General features: G+C 50.2%; 1 protein-coding gene across 8 annotated transcripts in view; it reads right to left on the reverse strand.

Moving 5' to 3' along the window:
* The window catches only part of SFXN5 (sideroflexin 5), a gene marked incomplete at its 3' end in the record, with an annotated part of 101,009 nt that overhangs the window by 23,129 nt on the left and 56,216 nt on the right, over positions 1 to 21,664 (reverse strand). For 7 of the 8 annotated variants that reach the window (XM_081155936.1, XM_081155938.1, XM_081155935.1 and 4 more), the window contains 3 exons: positions 19,465 to 19,555; positions 3,842 to 3,957; positions 1,758 to 1,843 (listed from right to left, as the gene is read on the reverse strand). In XM_081155936.1, coding sequence (XP_081012062.1) covers positions 1,758 to 1,843; positions 3,842 to 3,957; positions 19,465 to 19,555 — 293 coding nt within the window. The remainder of the gene's footprint in view (positions 1 to 1,757; positions 1,844 to 3,841; positions 3,958 to 19,464; positions 19,556 to 21,664) is intronic. The other variant, XM_081155941.1, reaches the window with a different exon arrangement.

The raw sequence follows: 21,664 nt of genomic DNA on the forward strand, positions 1-21,664 counted from the left end.
ACCAGGCTCCTTGATGTCTACACAACATGCTGCCCAGAAAGCCCTACATTCTGCCAAAATCCCATTTTGCTCTCATAGTCAACTGCAGCCCCTCTCCTTAGTGCTCCCTCCCCTCAAGGTCACCTAGGTCCTGTTCACACTGCTGCATCCCACCTGCAGCTGACCTGAGTGTGGGTCGTACCTATCTCCCTTATCATAATACAGATTTCCTGAGGCCAGGCCCCCCAATCTGCTCTTCCCGTCTTCATGCAGGACAGGGCCCAAAGACATGCTGATTACGTGATGTGATCTGAAGACCCAAGAGGCAGCCCATGTGGGAGGAAGAGCACAGCTTTGCAGCCACAGTCCTGGGCCACTCATGGTTGGGCCATTACCTAGTGTATGACTGTAAGCAGATGATAAAACCTTTGCCTTCCTTCCCTCATCTGTAAAATCCTATACTATATTTACCTTATTGCACTGGTGAGAAGGTTAATTGATTCATTTCATGTCATTCATTCAACAAACACTTATTGAGCATCTACTATGTGCTAAGAACTGTGCTAGATGCTTTGCAGGGCAGTAAATAAAAGGAATTTACTTGCCTCCATGGAGATTACATTCTAGTGGAGCAGACAGATAATAAGCAACTAGATAAAGAATCTCAGATATTACTAAGTACTGTGAATAGGGCGATGTAAGAGGAGAAGGGGTGTCTGTTATCTCCATGGGGTGGTCAGGGAGGGCCTCTTTGAGATGGAATTTGGGCAGAGGCCTGGCTGAGAGGACTGGGATGTAGTCAAGTGCTTAATAAATATTAGTTGTTATTATAATTTGTATTGTGGGAATAAGAAGGTCTCCAAACTGAGGAGAATGCCCCAGAACCCCAGATGGAGTGCCCCCAAACCTGTGCTTATCCTACTCTGCCTCCTAGCCCAACTGAGCTGCCTTGAGGTGCCCCCTCCCAGGCTGGGCCCCCAGGAGGGAGACAGAGATCACCTCCACATTTTTACCTGCATAAGCCAGGGGGCTGCACCTACAGGCTTTTATTCATCTTGTTCCCCCCCCCTCAGACCCTCCCCCACTCCTTTCCTCCTGGATTTACCCTAATCCTCAGGGCCTGCCCAAACTACATGAAGATGGGCCCTGGGCCCTCCCTCCCTGCTCAGCTTCTCCTTCGAGCAACATTTCAGTCTTCAAGATTCAGTTTCACACTCATTAATTAATACAGTCACTCTATCATTGTTTTTATTATTGTGTTCCCTTATTTCTTTACAGACATGACAAGTATGTGCTCTCAGAACATCCCTCTGAGGGAGGCAGGGAGGTTGGTACTATTCGTATTTTAGAAATGGAGAAACTGAGGCTCCATGGCAGTGACTTGCCTCATTGTAGGTGCCTGAAAAGGGTGGTGCTGGCTCCAAATTTAGTTTTTCCACCACAGTCTTCAGACTTTCCTTACAACTGGTCCTGCACTGTGCACCAATAGCGTGTGTACGCACACATACTTATGTATACACACATGCACACAGACACCCCCCCCCCCCCGAATCTCCAGTTCCTAGAGGCAAAGCCAGCCTTCCCAGCACCCAACACAGGGTCCTGCAGAATAAAAGTTCATGAATTCTCCCAGATTCCGGTAATACTGCCTGGGAGAGTCTGAACAAATTTGGCAGGCTTCCAGCTGCTCCCCTATCCCTTGTCCTGGGCCAGCTGATCTCCTTCCTTCCCTCCTCCTCCCCAGTGGTAGCCCCACTGTCCTGGCTACCCCAACTCACTTCTCCAGCATGGACATGACGATTGGAGGGAGCACCAGGATGGGCATGGGGAGGACCACTCGTGTCAGCGCCGTCTCCAGCAGGGCCTGAGGGGCAAGCAGAGGCATGGTGAGCAGGGTTCCCAGGTCAGGGGACAGCTGCCTGGCAGCACATCCCACCCCAGAGTCCCTAGGTGTGTGCATCACTGCTAAGCATCTGTCTGAGTGGAATAATTCATGGAATTGCTCACGAAGCAGTACTCTAAACAACAGAGAAAAGCTACCCCCCTCTTCTCACCACACACATTTGAAGAGCAGATCCCCATCACCTGCCACCTGTGGGGGAGGGGTGGCAACACAGAATCAGCCCAGGAAGGGGCCTGTGCCCAGGGAGGTGCCTCGGGTGGGTGGCAGGTGCAGGGCTTGGGAGGAAGCATCTGGAAAACTTGTCATGCTAAAACAAAGCAGGCCCTTGCAGGACCAGAGCAAACAGCAGGAGCCTGCTGCGCCATGGAGGCTCCAGTGCTGAGGGAAGACAGAGATTCCAGAATTTGCCTTTTTTTTTTACATCCCTTAAAGACAAAAATTCAAAAGACTTGTGTCTTCTGGCTCTGAGTGAGTCTTTCTTGGGGACCAGAGATTGACTTTGTAAGGGGAGTTGCTTCTGTTGAGTGTCTGTGGAGTCTCCAAATGGGCTCTGCCTGGGCCTGGCTCTGGGGGACTCCCTTGGGATTCCCGGGCGGGGGGCACAGTCAGGGCACAGTTCAGTGGCACTTCTGCACTCTGACAGTCATTGTGGGGAGTTCCTTTAACCTCACAGGCTCCAGGCCCTCCAGGAATGACTAGTAGTGCTCAGGTCCCTGAGTCTTCCCTTAGACAGCAAGGGGCTGACGAAGCCAGGCTGGGGAACACCCAGGGCTGCAGAAGAGCTTGGGGCTCCTGCTAATCCGCAAGGAGGAGCTATCACCGTGGGCCTCCCTCACAGCAAGTCAAGAAAGAGTACAGGGCTGGATAGGAGGTTGGTATCAGGTAGGAAATTGAGGCCAAATTTCGTCTGATGACAGGCTCAGGGCTGAAAATTTTTCCCAGGAACTTGGGTCCTTCATGACCATCCTCAGGAAGGCCTGGGAGAGGGTCGCTCCAGTCTCCCAAACAGGTGCAGGAACGACAGGGCGCAGAGCCAGCGTGCAGGAAGCACAGGACACAGAACAGGCAACCTGAGCCCTTCCCCTTACGAGCCTTGGATGGGCACTCACTCTCCCCAAAACAGTAGGGACGGGAGAACTGGATGAGAGAGGGGTCTTCCCACTCGGGAGGCTTATGGAGAAGGCCTCACCGACAGAGGTGACAGCTGACGGCTGGGGGACCGGGCGTGGGAGCTGAGGAGGAACCGTGCCTGGAGCAGAAGGAAATGCTCGGCTACCTCACAGCTGAACCCCGTCCTAGCACTTGGAAGCCAGAGCAGGAAAAGGCACTAATCACCATTAGGAAGAAGGCTGGGGAGCACAGGGAGATGTACAACATGCTGGAATTATAAAAATACTACAGTTGCTGGAGTGGGTGAGGCAGGTGAAACCAGAGGTGGAAAGGGCCTTCTAGTAACAAAACATTCTTTCCCAACCACCCCAGGGCCTCAGGCAAGCCTGAAATCCCTGTACCTTAGCCACACCTCCACCTCTTCCCCAAGAGGATATGAGGGAGGGGAGGGGTCCTAGGTCCTGGGAGGGAAGAGAAAGCTCTGGGGCCTAGTCTGCCCTCACCAATTAACAGATCAGAGAAGCTGGGTCCTGAGGGGCTGGGACAAGAGATCAGGACTTTTCACAGTGGCAAGGAGAGGACATTTGGAGAGAAACAGGGTTCTCCAGGGGATAGGCATGGCTGGGCCAGACCTGGAGGCTGGGGCTCATACAGATGGCAGGTGGGGGCGGTGAGGAGGAAAGGTTAAGAGGACAAAGCAAGGGTGCTGTAGACAACAGTCTTTGAAGAGTAAAAATATTTTGGGGAAACCAACACCTTCCCTATTGCTGCCCCCTCAGCCCCCTCAGCCCCCTCAGCCCCCTCAGTCCCCTCAGCCCCCTCAGCCCCCTCAGCCCTGGGAGGACCCACATGTCTGGCTGCAATCTTGGAGGAGCCCACCAGGTTGCCATCACCATCCAGGACATCGATCCCTTCTTCCAGCTCTCCATACCGCATCAGGACCACGTTGCAGATATTGGCGCTGGCTGGGGAGAGAGAGGGGAGCAGGGAGCAGGAGTGAGGGGGAGGGTGGCATTCCACCTGGGAGAGACCACTGGGCTCCACCCTCACCCAAGCCTCCCTAGCCCAAGCAACAAAGTTCTGAATAAATGCCAAGTTTGTGTTCAAGTGCAGTGGGCGAAGGTGTGGTTTGGTACTTATCAGCCTGGTGAGGGATTTGAGGGCCCTTGGGAACCTGGCGAGCAAAGGTGGAAAAGAACCAGTGTTAGGGAGGAAGGGGAAACTGTTCAGGACTTAGAGAGCAACCAGATATCAAGGAGACTGGCCCCTGCATGCAGGCCAAACGGATGCCCAGCAGGGGAGGCTCTCTGGCCTGAAGACACATCCCCCACTGATGCCTGAGGCTCCACCATCAGCAACCCAGGCCCCCCACATTCAGCCCCTTGCTTCTCAGAGTGAATCAGGTTCCCAGGGGTTTGCTTCCCTGACAGCAGGTGCCAGAACCAGCAGGAATCTCAGTGCTTACCCAAGCACCGCCCCCTCATCATGTGGATGAAAAACTGAGGCTCAGGGTGTGTGTGTCGGGGGGGCACATACAGATTTATCTGAGGTCACATAGCAAAGTGGGGCAGAGCTGAAAGGCCACAGCACCTGATCCTTTGGATACCCAGGAGATGGGGATGGGGGGGAGGGGGGTCAGGCAGAGCCACAGGGATACCTTCCATGCTCTTGCTTCAAATGGTTGGGTCTCCTCCTCTGGCCGTGCCCACCCATCTCAGCTGAGATCATGGGGACCTGGGCTGAAGGGAGGGCTCCTGGCTCTGTAGTTAAGCACTGGATGCTAGAGTTTTGGGGCCACCCATCAGCAGGTGATGAGAATAGGGAGACTCTTCTGGCTCCTCTCACCTGGGACTCACATGGCTAGGCCTGAGCCCAAGGCTGGGTGTGGGCGCTGACCTTGCCTGAACTCCTCCAGCCCTGCTCCAGGATGGAAGTGGGGGAGCTTGGGGGTGGTGGGCGGGTGGGGAGTGGGGGGTGACAAATATGGAGCCCGCCTGCTTCACTCCTCCCCCAAAAGCGCCTTGCTGTGTTTAAAGTTTTAATTTTTGCTAATTAATGTCAATTAATTTTGTATAATGAGTGTTTAATTTTGGGGAGTGTGTGAGCCTGGGAGCGACTGCAGTTCTGGGCTGTGAACGCTGATTAGCATCAACACCTGCTGCTTCCCCACTCCCTCCAGTGGGGGGGGCACCAGGGTTTGGGGAGCTGGAGGGTGGCAGGGCCTGGTGGGCAGGTGGAGTGGGAGGAGGACCACAGATGCTGCTGGTGCCTGAGCCAACGCAGGGAGCAGAGGGGTCCAGGGTGCTTGCAGCTGGGGGACAGGGTTCTGCAGGTGAGGGATGGTTTGAGACCCTGGGGGTCTCTGAGCCTCCGTCTCCCTTTTCAGTAAAGTGGAAGGTGGAATAAACAGAGGGAAGACCAAGAGGCTCTGCAGTCCTTGGAGAGAAAAGCAGGAGACCAAATACAGTTTTTAAATGTATTTACAGCACATATGCCATCTCCGAGTAGCTCTCGTGTTTCCACAAGACACTCAGCCGCAGTGGTAACCAGGGCAGACCTCCTCTGCACTGGGCCACTCCTGTCCACACAGCAGGCATGCTCACCTGTCTTATACAGTGGCTCTCAACTGGGGGCAATTTTGTGAGACATCTGACATTTTGAGACATTTTTGATTATCACAGCCTGGTGTGTAGGGGGTTGCTATAGGCATCTAGTGGGTAGAGACCAGAGATGCTACTAAACATCCCACAATGCACATCACAGCCCCCACAACAAAGAATTATCCAGCTCAAAATGTCAGTAGTGCTGATGTTGAAAACCCCCGTGTTACACACATCTAGAGACTGACAGAATTAGGAAAGTGAACCTGAGGTCAAGGAAGAGATGTTGGGAGCCCCGTTCAGGTCAGCTGGGCTTGAGTTCTAGTCCTAACACTGAATCTCCCCCTCTTCACCCTCAGAGGTAAGCTCCTGCCAGCCCCATGTCCTCGCAGGGCTCAGGGCCAGGAAACCCTGCAGTGGCCTTGGGGAGGGGGGCACTTAGCCTGTGTGTTAGTGACACACCCTTTAGCGGCTAAGGAATGCTCTGCATCCTTTCCCACCAGGGGCTGCCGAGCCTGCAGATCCCAGGAAGCCCAACAAAACCATGGGAGAGGATACTGGGGGTTTCTGCCCCAAAAGGCAGCAGTCTCTGCCTCTGAGAACAGCTTCCACCGCCACCCCTGTTCTAGGAAAGGAAAGGCTACAGGAATGTGGTCCAGGGGATGAGCATCTGCTTCAAGTCAGGAGCCGCCAGCTCACTCTGCAAACTCGACTCCCTTCGCCATTCCCTGGGTGTGAAAGGAGGGGCTGCAAGAAGCGTCGCCATAGGATCCCTGGGCTCAGCTTCTGCATCAGTGCTCATGCCAGGTTGCCAGGTCGCCAGGTCGAGGGAAGCCAGGAATGGCTGAGACATCTCTAGCCCTCAGTGTGTGTGTGTGTGTGTGTGTGTGTGTGTGTGTGTGTGTGTGTGTGAGCGTGTGTGTGTGTGTGTGTGTGTGTGTGTGTGTGTGTAGGAGGCAGGCAAAGAGAAGAGACAGTGTGGGTTTGGAGGTGATGGTCGACCAGCACTAGGCTAATGGTGGCATCTCGCTTGCTCTCTGCAATTTTCAAATATGTGATGTAACCACACCAGCACAGAGCAGGCCTTTGGTTCAAACACAAAATGACTTGATACGAAAGATAAGGTCTGAAAAGAAGTGAAAACCCAGCCTCCCTCCCCTCGGACAGCCCCTCTAGGACACTTTTTGGAATGACAAAGCTGCCCTCTCATCGCAGCTGTCTGGATGGAAAAAAAAGAGAGAAAACCACAAAAGCCACCTCAAAATGATGGCAACCCCCAGGCTCCTTCCTTGGAAACCCCCATTCTTACTGCCTCCTCAATGGCACATGCCCTTGTAATCTCTTCTGTTGACTGTGTACACTGGTTGTCATGTATTGGGCACCTGCTGTATGCACAGGTTACTTGCTATTGCCTTTGAGCAGTGAGATTCCTAGCCTGTTTCAGTCATTTCATTTCCACGATCTCTTCCAGAACAAGCAATTCTGCCATATTCCTTTCATATTCTCCCTGGTCCCTCCCATCCCATGCTTGGCAATTCCAGCTCCTGAGTCACAGACACTGAGAGCCTAAGTGAATGAAAAAGGAGAGAGAGAGAGAGAGAGAGAGAGAGAGAGAGAGAGAGAGATGGAGACCATTCACGGGCCACAGGTCTCCTTTCTAGCACACCAGCAAGATCTACTATTGACAGTATCAGCAGGTTAATTAAGCAGTCCGTTAGTGATCATGTTAAAAACGCTGGCACATTTTCAACTCAGATTGACACCATTCAAGACTCAGGCATCACTGGTGTTGGAGCAGCAACGCTGGGAGGTGTCACGGGAGGAGAGAGAATGAGAGAGATCGCTTTGTGCGGATGGCAAGCTCGGTGTCAAATCCCGAGGAAAGTATGGTCTTGAATGCTGCAGATGTTCTCACGTCAGACCCATCGTGATGCAAAAATCATGCGAGTGCAACAGCTAGCGACGTGCCCTGTGCAAAAGGGACAGCGTGGGAAGAAGGAAGAGCAGCAGACGGAAGACAAATGTGCAAGAAAGTTCTCAAAAATAAGGCCTCAGGAGAGCCTGCCCCTGAACTAGACAGACACATTGGAACAGACACATAGATCAGTAGAGTTAGCAGTCCAGAGACACACCCGCCTGTGGGGGAAATGGGTTTGTGGCAAAACAACCGTGTCACTCACAGGGGAAGGACAAAGGACGCTTCGCTATGGGAGTGAAGCAATAGGCCATTCATTTAGGGAAAATAAAACACCCTAATTCTTCTAACCTAAGATGCATTTTTCTCATATTTTAATGTTTGCAAAATCCTGACGTGCCTTCCAATGGGTGTTTGGGGGAGGAGGACCTTATCTGCGCCCCATAACAAGTGCCCGTGCACGGGTGGACTTGGCCACGTGGATCTGTTCATTCAAGTGTCACCTCAGTTGCTTACAGCAATCCACACAGAATTTGAACTTAAACTTAGATTCCTAATTGTTGCCTAGAACTTCTTTTTAAAACTTACACTATAATGGAGCACGGACATGAAAAGTTATTGTACATGCGGAAGATCGTCTGCCAGATACCAGGCAACGCAATTAAAGGCAGCAGAAATTGCCAAACCATAGATAGCTACCCTAAAGAAATGCTTGCCCATATGTACAAAGAGACATTTACAAGGATGTTAATTATAGCACTGTTTGTAAGAGCAAATAATTAGAAACAACCTAAATGTCCACCATTTAAGGAATCTACGCGGGAAGCTCTCCAAAACAAACTTATATGAAAAGAGCTACTGAGTATGTACAGGATGATTTACTGAATGCAAAACCTCATAATTGGTACACACACATCTGTGTGCACATAAATCCACAGTAAAGTTTTGGAAGCTTCGCACCGCACAGAGTGATCTCCTAGGGAGAGAAAACTAAATTTAGGAATTAGGGGGTGTTGAAGGACTTCCACTTTTTATCCTAAATTTTTCTACACTGTTTGCATTTTTACAATGAGAATATAATCATGCTTTACTTGTTTAAAAAATGAGAAGAAATAGCCAAACTTCTTGAAAATTTGAAAGCCAGCAGGGATTAGTGTGACCGAGTCATGCATCCTACACTTAGGCATCTATATGTCACAAACTACTTAAAGAAGCTGGTTAACTTCAGGAATATTTTTCCTGCAAGTAAAGAAAAAAAATGAAACCACAAGTATAACCAAATAGGAACCGTGGACAAAAATATTCCCTATATACATATATTTTAAACCTCACCCGAGGATATTTTTTCCATTGCTCTTCAGAGAGCGTGGAAGGGGGGGAGGGAGAGGGGGGGAGAGAGAGACACATCAATTGGTTGCCTCCAGCCGGGGATCGAGCCTGCGACCAAGGTACGTGCCTTGGCCGGAATCGAACCTGGGACTCTTCAGTCCGCAGGCCGACGTTCTAACCACTGAGCCAAACCGGCCAGGGCAAATATTCCCAATATTCTTTTGTTTGTTTTGAAATTATACTGTCGATTTTAAAGGGACTTAAAGGGTCAAGATTAGAGGTAGGGATTACAAAAAGCAATGGTAGTCATGACGCTGCTCAGCAGCCACTGACCAAAAGAGAACTGGACAATGTGGAGAGGGCTGAGATTCAAACTGTGGTGTTGAAGAAAGTGACTTGGATTGACTATGTAGTGAATGCTTATTTATTTCTTCAAATGAACATGGAATACAGTCCTCTCCTCTTCTGAACGGCTATTATATTAACGCCTCTCCTAACAAAGGCATCTTAGAATAGAGGAATGTGGCATTTGATATCTACTCATAAACTATATTATAAGAAATGGGAAAATATATTTATTATATGTGACAAAGAGCTACTAATATTACTCTATGGAGAGTCATGGTGACTGACTCAACAGCTATATTATCCCCAAAAGATAAGCCTAAACTAGTTGTAATAATCCCTCCCTTGCCAGTGATTAGTTTAGGAAGGAACATGTCACTCATCCTCGCCAATGAGGGTCTCCTTTTATTTAAGAAGGGGTAGCAGGCAGTGCCTCCTCTCCTCTAGACAGCGGTGGGTCTGGATGTGACCTTTGGAATTGCTGGTGCCAGCTTATGACCATGAAGGGAGCTACCCTGAAGAGGAAGCCCCTGGCAGAGAGGTGAAAGGAAGGGCCCTGGATGCTTCACCCAGGACTCGACCTTTATAAATTCCTTTATACAGATGTTCAATGCCATCACTAATCATCAGAGAAATGCAAATTAAAACCATGATGAGATATCACCTCACACCTGTCAGAATGGCTGCCATCAATAAATCAGCAAGTAAGTGCTGGTGAGGGTGTGGAGAAAGGGAACCCTCGTACACTACTGGTGGGAATGCAGACTGGTGCAGCCACTGTGGAAACAGTATGGAGTTACTTCAAAAAATTAAAAATGGAGCTGCCTTTTGACCCAACAATTTCACTTCTAAGAATATATCTAAAGAAACCTGAAACACTAATTCGAAAGGATATATGCCCCCCATGTTCATTGCAGCAATATTTACAATAGCCAAGATTTGGAAGCAGCCCAAATGTCCATCAATAGATGAGTGGATAAAAAAGCTGTGGTACATTTACAGAATGGAATACTACTTGGCCATAAAAAAGAAGGAAATCTTACCTTTTGGACAGCATGGATGGACCTGGAGAACATTAGGCTAAGTGAAATAAGCCAGTCAGAGAAGGACAAGTACCATATGATTTCACTCATATGTGGAATCTAATGAACAAAATAAACTATCAAACAAAATAGAAACAGACAGAGACAGAGAACAGACTAACAGCTGTTAGAGGGGAGGGGGGTTGGGGGCTGGGTGAAATAGGTGAAGGGATTAAGCAATAAATAAATAAATCCCTTTATTATTTAAGCTGATTTGAGTGAGGGTTTCTGATACTTGCAGCCAAAAATTCCATTAAAATGTATAAATAGCTTTAACAATTATTAAGAAAAAGATATAGTGATAGAAATTACTGAAAATATTTGAGTAGTAATTCATAAAAGAAATGTTAAAAAAATCAATGAACATGAACTCAATCTTACTAATAGTCAAAAATAGAATTTTTAATCTAAGGGAAAAAATCTATCTATAGGAGTTCTTATATGTTTGAGAAATTAATCCTCATTGGTTAAATGGTTTATAAATAGAGTGAGGCTGGTTTTCTCACTTTGTTGATGGTGTCTTCTGTCATAATAGTTTAATATGTAGTCAAATGAACAATCCTTTCCTCTCTGATATGTACTTTTTAAGGTGTCTTCAAGAAACTCTACCCCTGCTCCAATATTCGTCTATATTTTCTTCTAGAAGCTTTAACTTTTTTCCCAAAATATGTTTCTATTGATTTGAGAGAGAGAGAGAACAGGAGAGGGAAAGAGAGAATCATGGATGAGAGAGAAACATGGATCAGCTGCCTCCTGCATGCCCCCTACTGGGGATCGAACTCACAACCTGGGCACGTACCTCGATAGGGAACTGAACTGGCCACCTCTCAGAGCTGAGCCACACTGGCCAAGGCTAGAAGGTTTAACATTTTACTTTACACATTTCAGTCTTTAATCGATCTGGAATTTATTTTTGTGTGTGGTATGAAATAGGAATCTTCTCATCTCCCTCTCTCTCCCTCCTTCTCTTCATCCCTCCTTCCCTTCATCCCTCCCCGCTATTTGGAAATCCAAATGCCCAATACACTTAAGAAAAGGTTCTCAATCCTACTGGAAATTGGAAAAATGAAGAAAAAAAAAACACACCCTTTCACATGGACAAAATTTTTAAAAGTTCGATAATACCAAATGTTGAAGAAGATGTAGAGAAACAAATATTTGAACCTTGCAGGTAGAGTGAAAGCCAGAATGCTCATTTGGCAATACGTAGTAAAGCTGGAGATGTGCGTGCCCTCTGGTGCGGTCATTCCATTTCTAGGCGCAGACTCAACAGGTGATTCTCATCACTGGCTGCACAACTGAATCCAAATCTACGACCCAGGTCTCGGCATTTTTTAGAGCTCCCAAGGTGGTCGTTTGAAAACCTCTGCCCTGGAGAAGAAGCTCCTCCAGGTGTACCATGGACACATGCACAAGGTTGTGCAGTGCAGTGCTATGTATAATATTGAGAGACTGGAAACAACCTAAATGTCCCCAATTAACCAGCTGTGGACTAGTCCTACAGCAGAAGGCCTATAGCAGCTGACATGAAAGTAAATATATTAACATGGAGAAATCTCTAAACCACAATGAAAAGTAAGTTTTAAAAGGACATGTACAGTATGAGTTAATGTAAACTAAAAAGCACATAAACAATGCAGTTTCTGGTTTCTGGTACATACACACATGATATGATATAAAAATGGAGAGAATGAAAGCCAGCACCCTGCCCCTGGGAGAGAAAGAGGAAACCAGAATGAGAGGTGAAGGGCACAGAAGGCTTTGGGGGCATCTAACATTTTATTTCTCCATTTCCTATGATATTCTATGTGTTTGAAATAATATTTCATTATTTTTTTTTAAAAGCCACAGAATGAATTACTGTGGCTATTAAATTGACTGCCACGGAAAGACACTCAAAATGTATTGTGAGGTTAAAAGGCAGTTTACAGAATAGCATACACAGTAGGAACTCATTTGTATTAAATATGTATGTAGATTATATATAGATACAATAGAGAGGCAGAGAGTCTTACACTTTAGATGTTCACTAGAATTTGGAGGGATATATACCAAACTTATTGCCGAGGAGAGAAATAGGATTGTTTAACTTTATGTAGCAATTGTGTGTTATCAGAAAAAAGTAGAACCATTTTTATTAAAACAAAAACACTCTAATGGCAACTAAGAGACTTGAGCTCCCCTCGCGGCTTGAGACTGACACTGGCAAAGTTCTCCGGACTGCACTTTCTCCTCCGGCTCCCTCCCTCCCTCTCCTCTCTCCTTCTCTATAGGTAACACATGAACACGCTAAACAATTCAAATCATGTAAAAGTGTAAATAATAAAAAGTAAGTCTTCTTCTAACCTCTGACCCTTATCTTCATTTCCCTCCCCAGAGGCAACCACTATGGCCAGCTTCTCGGTCCCTGCCAGACATGGTCTATGGATTTCCAGGCAGACATGTACATCACCACCTTACACACACACGCACACACACACTCCTGAATCACACATGGGTGCAGCCCTATGCCTTTAGAGGGTGAGGACTGTCATTGAGGATGCACCCCTAGTATCTGCTTACTTGCATGACATTCTGCATTATCCTGCCTCTGAGGCAGTGCTACATGACACAGATTTTCTTTTAAATAGCTGGAGAATTTGAAGAGTTTCACATCCCATATTGAAGTGTCACAAACTCAGGGCTGGGGATTTCTGGATTGGAGAAAAAAAAAGCCTGTAAATTTAGGTGTAGGCTGACTCTGAAGTTCAGAATCTGTTAATAAAAGATTCCTGCTAACATGGTCAGCTTCTGGGACGCTCCCTTTTATCACGGCTGCTCCCTAGCTTGAGACCCTTCGATGGTTTTCCATTAACCATAAGATCAAACTCGAACCCTAAGCTAATATCCAAGGCTCCAACGTGCCCTCTCCTCTCCCCTACCCAACTAGCCCCCCACCCTCCTCCTGAATTCATAACTCTTCCTCCCCTGCCTTGTGCCTCCCCACCTCTGGACTTCTCTTCCCCCTGATTTCAGGGGTTATAAAATCTCTGAATTGGAAGGCCATCTGTAAGCATTCACTGAGCACCTACTGTATGGGAGGTCGTGGGCAAGCTGCCCAGAAACAGGTGACTTGGTCACATGCGGTTGCCTCTCACAGCTTTTTGGGCCAGGCTGCTACTTGGGCGTTTCCCTAACCAAGGAGTCAGGCAGTTCCTTCCAATAACAGACTGTCAGGTTTTCAGAAGACTCTGCTACTCTTATTGGGCCCCCACTTATCAGCTCTACTCTGGATGTGTGAAGTCCAGAACTAAATAGACTCCTTTGTTCTGGGCACTCGATCTCTAGTAATACAGCTCAAGTCCGAGAGAGCCCCATCAGAGCCACACTGCGGACCTGTTCTGAGCACACAGCCCGTGAAATCTCCCGGTCTTTATCCTAAGTACTCTGGCCAAGTCAGGTCTCGGCATCTCTATGCTTGTGGAGCTGCATTTTTTTGAATAGCAAGCGTTACATACAACCTTGTGAGGTCTTCCTGGATCCTGGTACTCTTGCCCATGAACTCATAATCCCTGCCAAGCTGCTGTTCCTGTTTCTTGCATGTGACCCATAGGCTTCCTCTGACCATGGCAGTTATGTAAATAACTGAAGGGGACGAGACTGAAGACAGAGTCCTAGGACACACCACCCGAGACTTCCCTTCAGCTGACAGGGCCCGACTGCCCATGTCCTCTTGGGGCCTGACACTCACCGAGGGCCCATTCCAGTACTGGGGCTGCCCCAATCCTGACACCCAGCCCAGCCTACCCAGCCTACCACATCCAATGTGCCCAGGGTGGCCTGGTAAGTGGTGAGTTCATGGGTCATCCACCCTGGCCTGCCTACTGTAAGCTGGATTACAGTGATAATGAAAACTTATATAAGAAAACAGAACATTCAAAACACAATTTTAAAAATGGAAAAACCCAGAATAAATGTCTAAGCAGCTACAGAACCTGGTCACTAATGTCATCGGGGTAGAGTTCCACTATGGGTGCCTAATTTCAAACCTTTTCTGCCAAGGCACTCATTTGGTCACTGAACACACATTGTAAACCAACTATGTGCCAGGCACATGGGAAGCCTGGGGTTGGTGATGAATGAGACCACTGAGGAGCTCACAGTCTGATGAGGGAGGCCAGCTTGGAAATAAAAACAGGCACTTCTGGGATAGACATAGGCACTCACAAGGGTGTCATGGTCTAACCCAGACTGGGGCTACCAGGGAGGGCTTCTTGAAAGAGGTTGTGTCTGGGCCAGGAAATAAAGGCCTGGCAGCCAAGAGAAGGCAGAGGGTGGGGCTAAGGTAGTAGGGAATCGTGGGGACTCCAGGCAAGCAGGGCCATGTGCAAAGGGCTGGGGCAGGGAGAGAGGGAGGAGGGAGGTCACAAGATTCACCCCGGCTATGATGGGGTATGAGCAGGGCCAAGCCCAGGGGCTCATAGGCCTCCAAAGGAACCTTGAGGCTGTGGATCCCACATTATCATTGACCTGGGTGGAGGGAGTGTAAGTTATGAGGCCCAGGACACAGCTGACATGGGTGCACCCTGTTGTCTACTAATCAAAGGGGAAGGGGAGGAGGGATGGGAGAGGCGAAGGCCTGGGACTGACCCTTGGGGCAGGCACACTGCCATGGCCACCTTCCAAGGAGGCAAGCGGGCTGGACTGAGCACCAAGGCAGGAGCAGTGATGTGAATGGGGGCTCAATGACACCAAGGCCCCTGTGGCCTAGGGGCAAGGGGAGCCAGGAGATAGGGCAGACGTGGGCACGATGCGTAAATGAACAGAAGACCTTCTCCCAAAGGCTGCCCAGAGATCCTGAGGAACGGACTCACTGGTGAACACCGAGGGTTTTTCATGGCGATGAAATAAGCTGTGACATTTAACACAAGGGACTGCTGTAGACAGCACAGGAAAAAGTCATTTCCTGGCAAAGGGATGACAAGGCTGGCATTTCCGGTCCACGAGGGAAGGTTACTCCGCGAGCAAGGAGGCGGCTGGTTGGTGCTGAGGCTCAGGCCTCCCCACTTGGGTGCGCAGAGCCCACACCGGGGTCTTTATGAGCACGTGACACTGCTTGTCCCCTGCTCGGTGTGGATTCAACCAGGCAGCCTGGGGGTGACCTTCAGAGCTTTCTGCCCTGCTCCTACACACACATACACAGAGCCTGGGTACACAGCCATGCTTGCCAGGTGACACCTGGGGTCATCTCAGCTCCTGGCTAAAGCCCCTGCCCCACCCACCCATCCTGACAAGGTATATCTACTCCTCTCGCCAGTGCCCCATCGTGGCACCCGGGACCAGACTTCCTCCTGCTGGCCACTGCTCCAGCCTCCAGCCCAAGGCCTCACGAGAAGGCTGTTTGTGGGGCTGCCTCCACTGGAATGGACTCTGCTCATGGAGACTGGTGGCTGGGCCTGGAGGTTTGTATTTTTCCAATGCTTCCTCAATTGACCTTTAATTACACTGTTTGCCCAGCTCCCCAAACCATTAACTTCCACCTCACAGCAACCGCACGTCAATTAATGTAGGGCCTGCTCCAAGCTTGAGCTCCTGAACACAATTAAGCGTGACAGTCCACAAATAAGAAAGAACTGGAGAATTAATTAAGGTCTAAACAAATTAATTACCAGTCCCCAATCGATTCTGATGCCAGCACACACCGTCTTTCCTAACATGTCCATGTATAAATAGAAACTGAGATTTCCCACGTGATTGCTGTTCTAGACCAGGGCACAGCAAGGCTCTGAAACCAGCTTGAGGGAGAGAAGCTGCAGCGAGTGTCCTTGCGGCTCCCCACATGCCCTGCACACACACACGCGCATAAAACCCTGGCTGGAAAACCAGAGCAAACCTAGAGGTGCTCCTGGTGGGACACCGAGCAGCCAGCTGCCTCTGGACCACATCTCTCAGTTTCTCAGCTACAGAAGTGAAGGATTATTCAAGTGGGCTTGAAGTAGCCTTGGGCTTCGCCTTCAAGGCCTGGGCTTTGGCCAGGTCAGGATAACTTTCAGTGAGTCCCAATCGGTTTATTCTTCTGTAAAATGGGATGGCTTCTTCTGCCCCAAGGCCTTCCAGAGAGAGGAGGAGAGTTGAGGGGAACAGAGGCCTGCTGGGGGGAATGAGGAGAGCTATGGAGCCCTGGGAATACTGGGCTCTGCAAACTTGGGGGGGCTGCAGGAACTGTCCCAGTGGTCCCAGCAGGAAAGGGCTGAAATAGGGCCTGGTCTGAGGCCTGAGAGGGGTGGGAGTAGCAGAATCAGGTACAAGAACGAGGTGTGCTGTGCCAGGAGTCTCAGGCCTCTCTCCTGGACAGCACCTGGGTCCCAGAGCAGACAGATGTCCTCTCACCTCCCAGACCTCAGGCTGGAACAGGAGCCCAGGGGGGAACTGGGCAGAGCAGTGGGAAGAAGGAACTGACTCTTGGAAGCCTCCTGGTTTCCCAGAGCCTAAGTTTCCAGCCTGCCCAGGAGGGACAGAGTGGGGATGTAGCCTCTGAGCACGTGCACACAAGCCCCTTCAGGACCCTCCCTCACCCTCAAGACCCCGTTTTGCTCTACCCTCTTACACATACATCCCAACAACCAGAGCTTAATCCAACCACTTCCCGTGTGCATTCCCAGCTTGCTGAGTCCTGTCTCCCCACTGGGCCAGGGCTCCAAAGAGGCAAAGTACCCTCTACCATGTAAAGCAAGTCCTGAGCAAGCTTCTCAGTAGCCTTACCAGTGGCCTGCCCAGTCTGACCCAGCCTGCGTGGAAAGCAGGGATGAATGCCTGGTGGGACAGCATGCAGTGGGGCTTAGAGATGCTCTGTCGTGGCCAGAGGCCCCTGGGGGGGTAGGGGGATAAGGTGGAGGCAGGCCAAGTGTACAGACTACATGGTGGCCTGAGAGGACCAAGGGACTTTTGAGCCCATGAGAGTGAGAGGCATGCCTGTTTATCTTGTACACCACTGTCAGCAATGACCAGGGGAGTCAGCAAGGGCCCATTTTCAGGTGGGCTTGGGATGGACATTGGGGGCCACAGAAATGGAAGCTTAAATGTGAGGGAGGAGAGGCCGGGGCAGGGGATGGAAGGCAGGTAGGCACAGCCAGGACTTGGGCAGTGGGCCTGAGGGAGCAGCCAGAAAGGGCCTGCTTCTCTTAGGATCCTGGCAAGCTGGACTCTCAGAGCTGCAACCACAGAGTGCAACCTGCGCAGCTGGCTAGGGATACACAGGAACACGAGACCCCTCAGTGGTGGCTGGACTTGTGTGAGGGGGCTGCAGGATCCTCCCCAACAAGAAGGCAGGAGAGGAATCAGGCTGGGGCCCAGAGACAGGTCACAAAGTCTCAGATGGAGTGGCAGAAAGGGTCAAACCCGAAAGCAGGGACCCTGCTCCTGAAGGAGCCTCACAGAGGTTAAGACCACCCTCAAGGTCACGCAACAAGTTGGCCAGTAGAGCAGGGCTGCAATGGGCCCTGGCGAAGTCCTTGTCTGAAGCTTGGCTCAAGGACAGATTACATCTCAGCTGAGTCCCAATCCAGTCCAGTGCGGCTGAGAGCTGCCCCCTTCTCAGGCTGCGCCTCACCCTCCAGCCCAGGATGGCAAGGACCGCAAGAATGGCAGCCGTGTTCATTCAATTAGGCCCCTTAACAAAGTCAGATCTAAAGAGTTATTCCATTAATGGCCCACACCAGAAATAGCTGAGGGTTCATTAAAAGTGTGGAGTTGCTATAGCAATTATCTGGGTCGGCTGAGGCTCATCGAGCAGGTTGGTCCTAGGAGTTCATTAGCCTCTGGGCCATCGAGGAGGTGGGGCTGCCCAGGAATGGTCTCCCGGGAGCTTTTCAGGTGCTTCAAAGCATTTTCCTGTTAATGGAATCTGGTCTGTGGTCTCATTTGATCCGCCCACAGCTCTAGGCTCTAGGAAGGTAAGTACTAGTGCCCCATTTTACAGATGGGGAAGCTGAACCCTGGAGAAGAATAGGGCCCGGACCATGAACTTGGGTCTACTCCCAGCTCTTCAGACTGCGCCTTGGGACCAAGGAGGTTGCGGGACTCTATGCCCTTCCTGGGCTGGCCCCCACCTTTGTCCTCTGGCCTCAGATAGGGAACTCAGCATCATAGTTCAAACACTGGTTCAGACTTCTCTTTTGATTACTAATCACAGACTGCCTCATGATTCTTTTGATGTTATTTCTTTTTAATTTTAAAAACACTTTCCATTGCGGTGCCCTCTTCCCAAACAAGGTGTAGGCTTCTTAAGAGCCAGGCTGGGCTTTGTGGGATCCCTAGGTCCAGGCCTGGAGCATCTTTTGTGAGCTCAGAGACTCCAAGACCAGGAAGGACTCGGCTAAAGGCAGGCCAGACCCCCTCCACACACACTTGTGAATGGGCGTGGGGGCTCCAACACCTAAAGGACCCATACCCAAGGGCTTGGAACACTAGATTAGTGGGCCTTCTTTTTTGTCAGGAAAACCTGGGACAGTCTGGTGAGGCCTATGCACCTTTTTTTGAATAATGTCTCTAAAGGCATAAAACAAAATACATAAGATTACAAAGGAATTAAATCAAAATAAGTTATCAAAATATTTGTAAAATTGTAACATAGTAATAGATTTGCTTTTTAACGAATGAATTGAAAATAAGATCTACCAGTGGATCTGTTAAATGTAAGTTTGACTTAGTATTAATTTTGAACAATATTTTAAGATCTCTGTAGCAACTGTAATGGGACATGAGAATATTTGTGATTTCTATGGGTGACAGTCACAGGACCTGCTTGTTACTGTGATTTGCTGCCTACATTCATAATGGAAGGAAATGCTAAATTTCAGTTAGAGGCTAGTATAAATTCTTTCCCAACCAAGTTCATGGGATCCCTGCATTCTATCTACTGACCCTTCAGGGGCCCTGGGGCCCAGGTTAAGAATCCCTGTGTAGAATTTTGGGCACAGAGCTAGTCAGCAGGGCCCCTGTCACCTTTTTCTCCATCTACACATGTTTTGCTCCAGTTGTCCCTGCCCAGAAACACCTCCGACCCCCATGTCAGGAGACTATAGAGGACCCGTCCAGCTCCCCGAGAGCCCCAAAGCCCCACAGGCCCATGTACGCATGTGTCCACGAGCACACGCACACATACACACACACACACACACACACACACACGCACACAGATGCTCAGCACTGCGCAGGTCTTACCTACGGCAGGGAAGGGAACAAATCTCTGGACAAGAAGGCGGGTGGCTGGGGTGAACTTGTTGGCTTTCTGAACCAGGACATTAAGGCCCACCTTGGAAAAAGAAAACAGAATAAGTGCTACAGCCGCCTGTGGGAGGAAGGGGTAGGCTGGGGCAGAGCAGAGAGTGAGGGGCACCATCTTCTCCAATTGAACCCCAGACCCCAGGTTGCAGAGCTCCAGTGTGACTGTTTAAAGCACCACAGCCCAGTCATCCCAGTTAACCAGCTCATAAGAAAGAGGGAGAGAGGTAAAGCATCAGCTACGTGTGCAAACGCACATGCGGCCTCTCTGGGGAGGGGAAAAGTGATGGTGGGGTAGTTGCTGTGGTAAGTAATTTAGCGTAGGACCCCCTCATTCCCAGTCTCTAAGCATCACTTTTCTGAGGCTCCGCTGTGAGCCCAGCCGTGGGCCTGGCCAGACCACAAGGTCTCAGAAGAGTGAGATCCATGCACCTGCCCACAGGTGCCTGCAGAGTTGAGCAGAGCTGCCAGAGCAGGACAGGGGTGAGGAGGGGGGGGTGCAGTGGACACCCAGGGCTCACTGCTCATCTTCACTGAGACTCCAGCTCCCCTCATCTGGCCCAGGACATCACAGCCCCCTCACCTTCACCTTGGGCTCTCCCCACTGTCCTCACCCCCATGCTGTCCTCCCCCCATGCTCTCCTCTGTCTTTCTAGAACACAGGTCCAATCATATTTACCACCACCAGCTCCTCCCCACGATCTGTGCAAGAAGGTACAATCTCCTCCTTGCAGCAGTCTTGGCCTCCATAACCTCAATTCCCTACTCTCCCAACAGCCCACGTTCTCCTTCTGTGAGTCCAGTTTACTGCTTATCAGATGCTACACGAGCTTTCCGGCCTTGGGGCCTTTGCCCATGCCGTTCCCTGTGCCCAGGATGCCTTTCCCCCTTCCTCTGCTCAGTCCACACCTGTTCTTTTAAGGCCCACCCCTGAGCTCCACCTCCAGTGTCACTTACTAGCAGTGGGAGTTATTTAACCTTAGTCATGAAGTCTTTTAACCTTTGCCTCAGTTTCCTTGTCTGTAAAAAGGGACAGTATCCACAGCATCCCAGGGCTGTCATAAGAATGTATGTAAGTGTTTAGCATAAGAGGCCTCAATAAATTCAGCTATATAAGAATGATGTCACCTCTCCCTGGCAGAAAGTCCCTGCCCTGCACATCACGAGTCCCTCCTTCCCAGCAGTCAGAACACCGCTCATGGGTGTGATGTCCCCCGCCAGACTGGGAGGGAGGGAGGGAACGTATCTTTTTCATCTTTGTATGCCCAGCATTTAGGCAGCGGGTGGCACGTAGCACACGCTGAATACACTGTGACTGAAGGATAAATGCGTAAACCAACACAGGGATGGCTGGAGGAGAGATCAGCAAAGGTAGGCAGAGCGCAGAAGGTGGGATTCGTCTGGGCAGAAGAAAAGGACCTTTGGGCGGGGAAAACAGCACAAGCACAGGCGTGGAGAGAGAAAAAACAAGACGCACGTGGCCAGACCAGAAGACAGGTGTGCAGGCGTCTCTGCTCCCCAACTGAGGCCAGAGCCAGCCCCTGCCCTGCGTATTATTCCTGGCCTGAGGGGCCTGGGGCTGCCTGGTCTGATCAGCAGACCATCAGGCCCTGGTTTCAACCTTCTGCATTGTTGGGGAAGATGCAGAGCCTTGAGGAGGCCTCCAGGGCTGCTGGGTGCCTGCAGCAGGAATGGCCCAGTGACCCAGGAAGACAGGAAGTGAAGTGCCAGCCGGCCAGCCCCTGGGTAGCCCAGGGCCCCACAGAGCCAGAGGGCTGCCAGGCAAAGACCCAGCCCGGGCTCTTGGGTGCCTGGCCTCCATTTGAAGAGTCAAGCTGATGCTGAGTCCAATGCTTGTCCTCTCTGCTTCTTCAAGGGAGGCTGGGACGCAGGGCAGCTTGAGCACGTTTTCGTGGTATGGCAGGGCAGGCTGGGGAACTGCCAGCCTACACGGGGCCCGGATGCCCTGCTTCAAGGCTCCCCCTGCCATGCAGATGGAACTCAAGTCCAGGTCTTCCCAGCTCTCCCCAGCCAGTGACTGTCTATTCTGTGACTCAGAAATGGTCCCCCCTCCCCCCCAAATACCAAGGAACATGTTCCCACAGAGTGCAGAGAGGGGAAATGTGGAGGGGCATGGGAT

This window comes from Miniopterus schreibersii (assembly GCF_964146895.1).
Source record: "Miniopterus schreibersii genome assembly, chromosome: 13".
Classification (NCBI taxonomy): domain Eukaryota; kingdom Metazoa; phylum Chordata; class Mammalia; order Chiroptera; family Miniopteridae; genus Miniopterus; species Miniopterus schreibersii.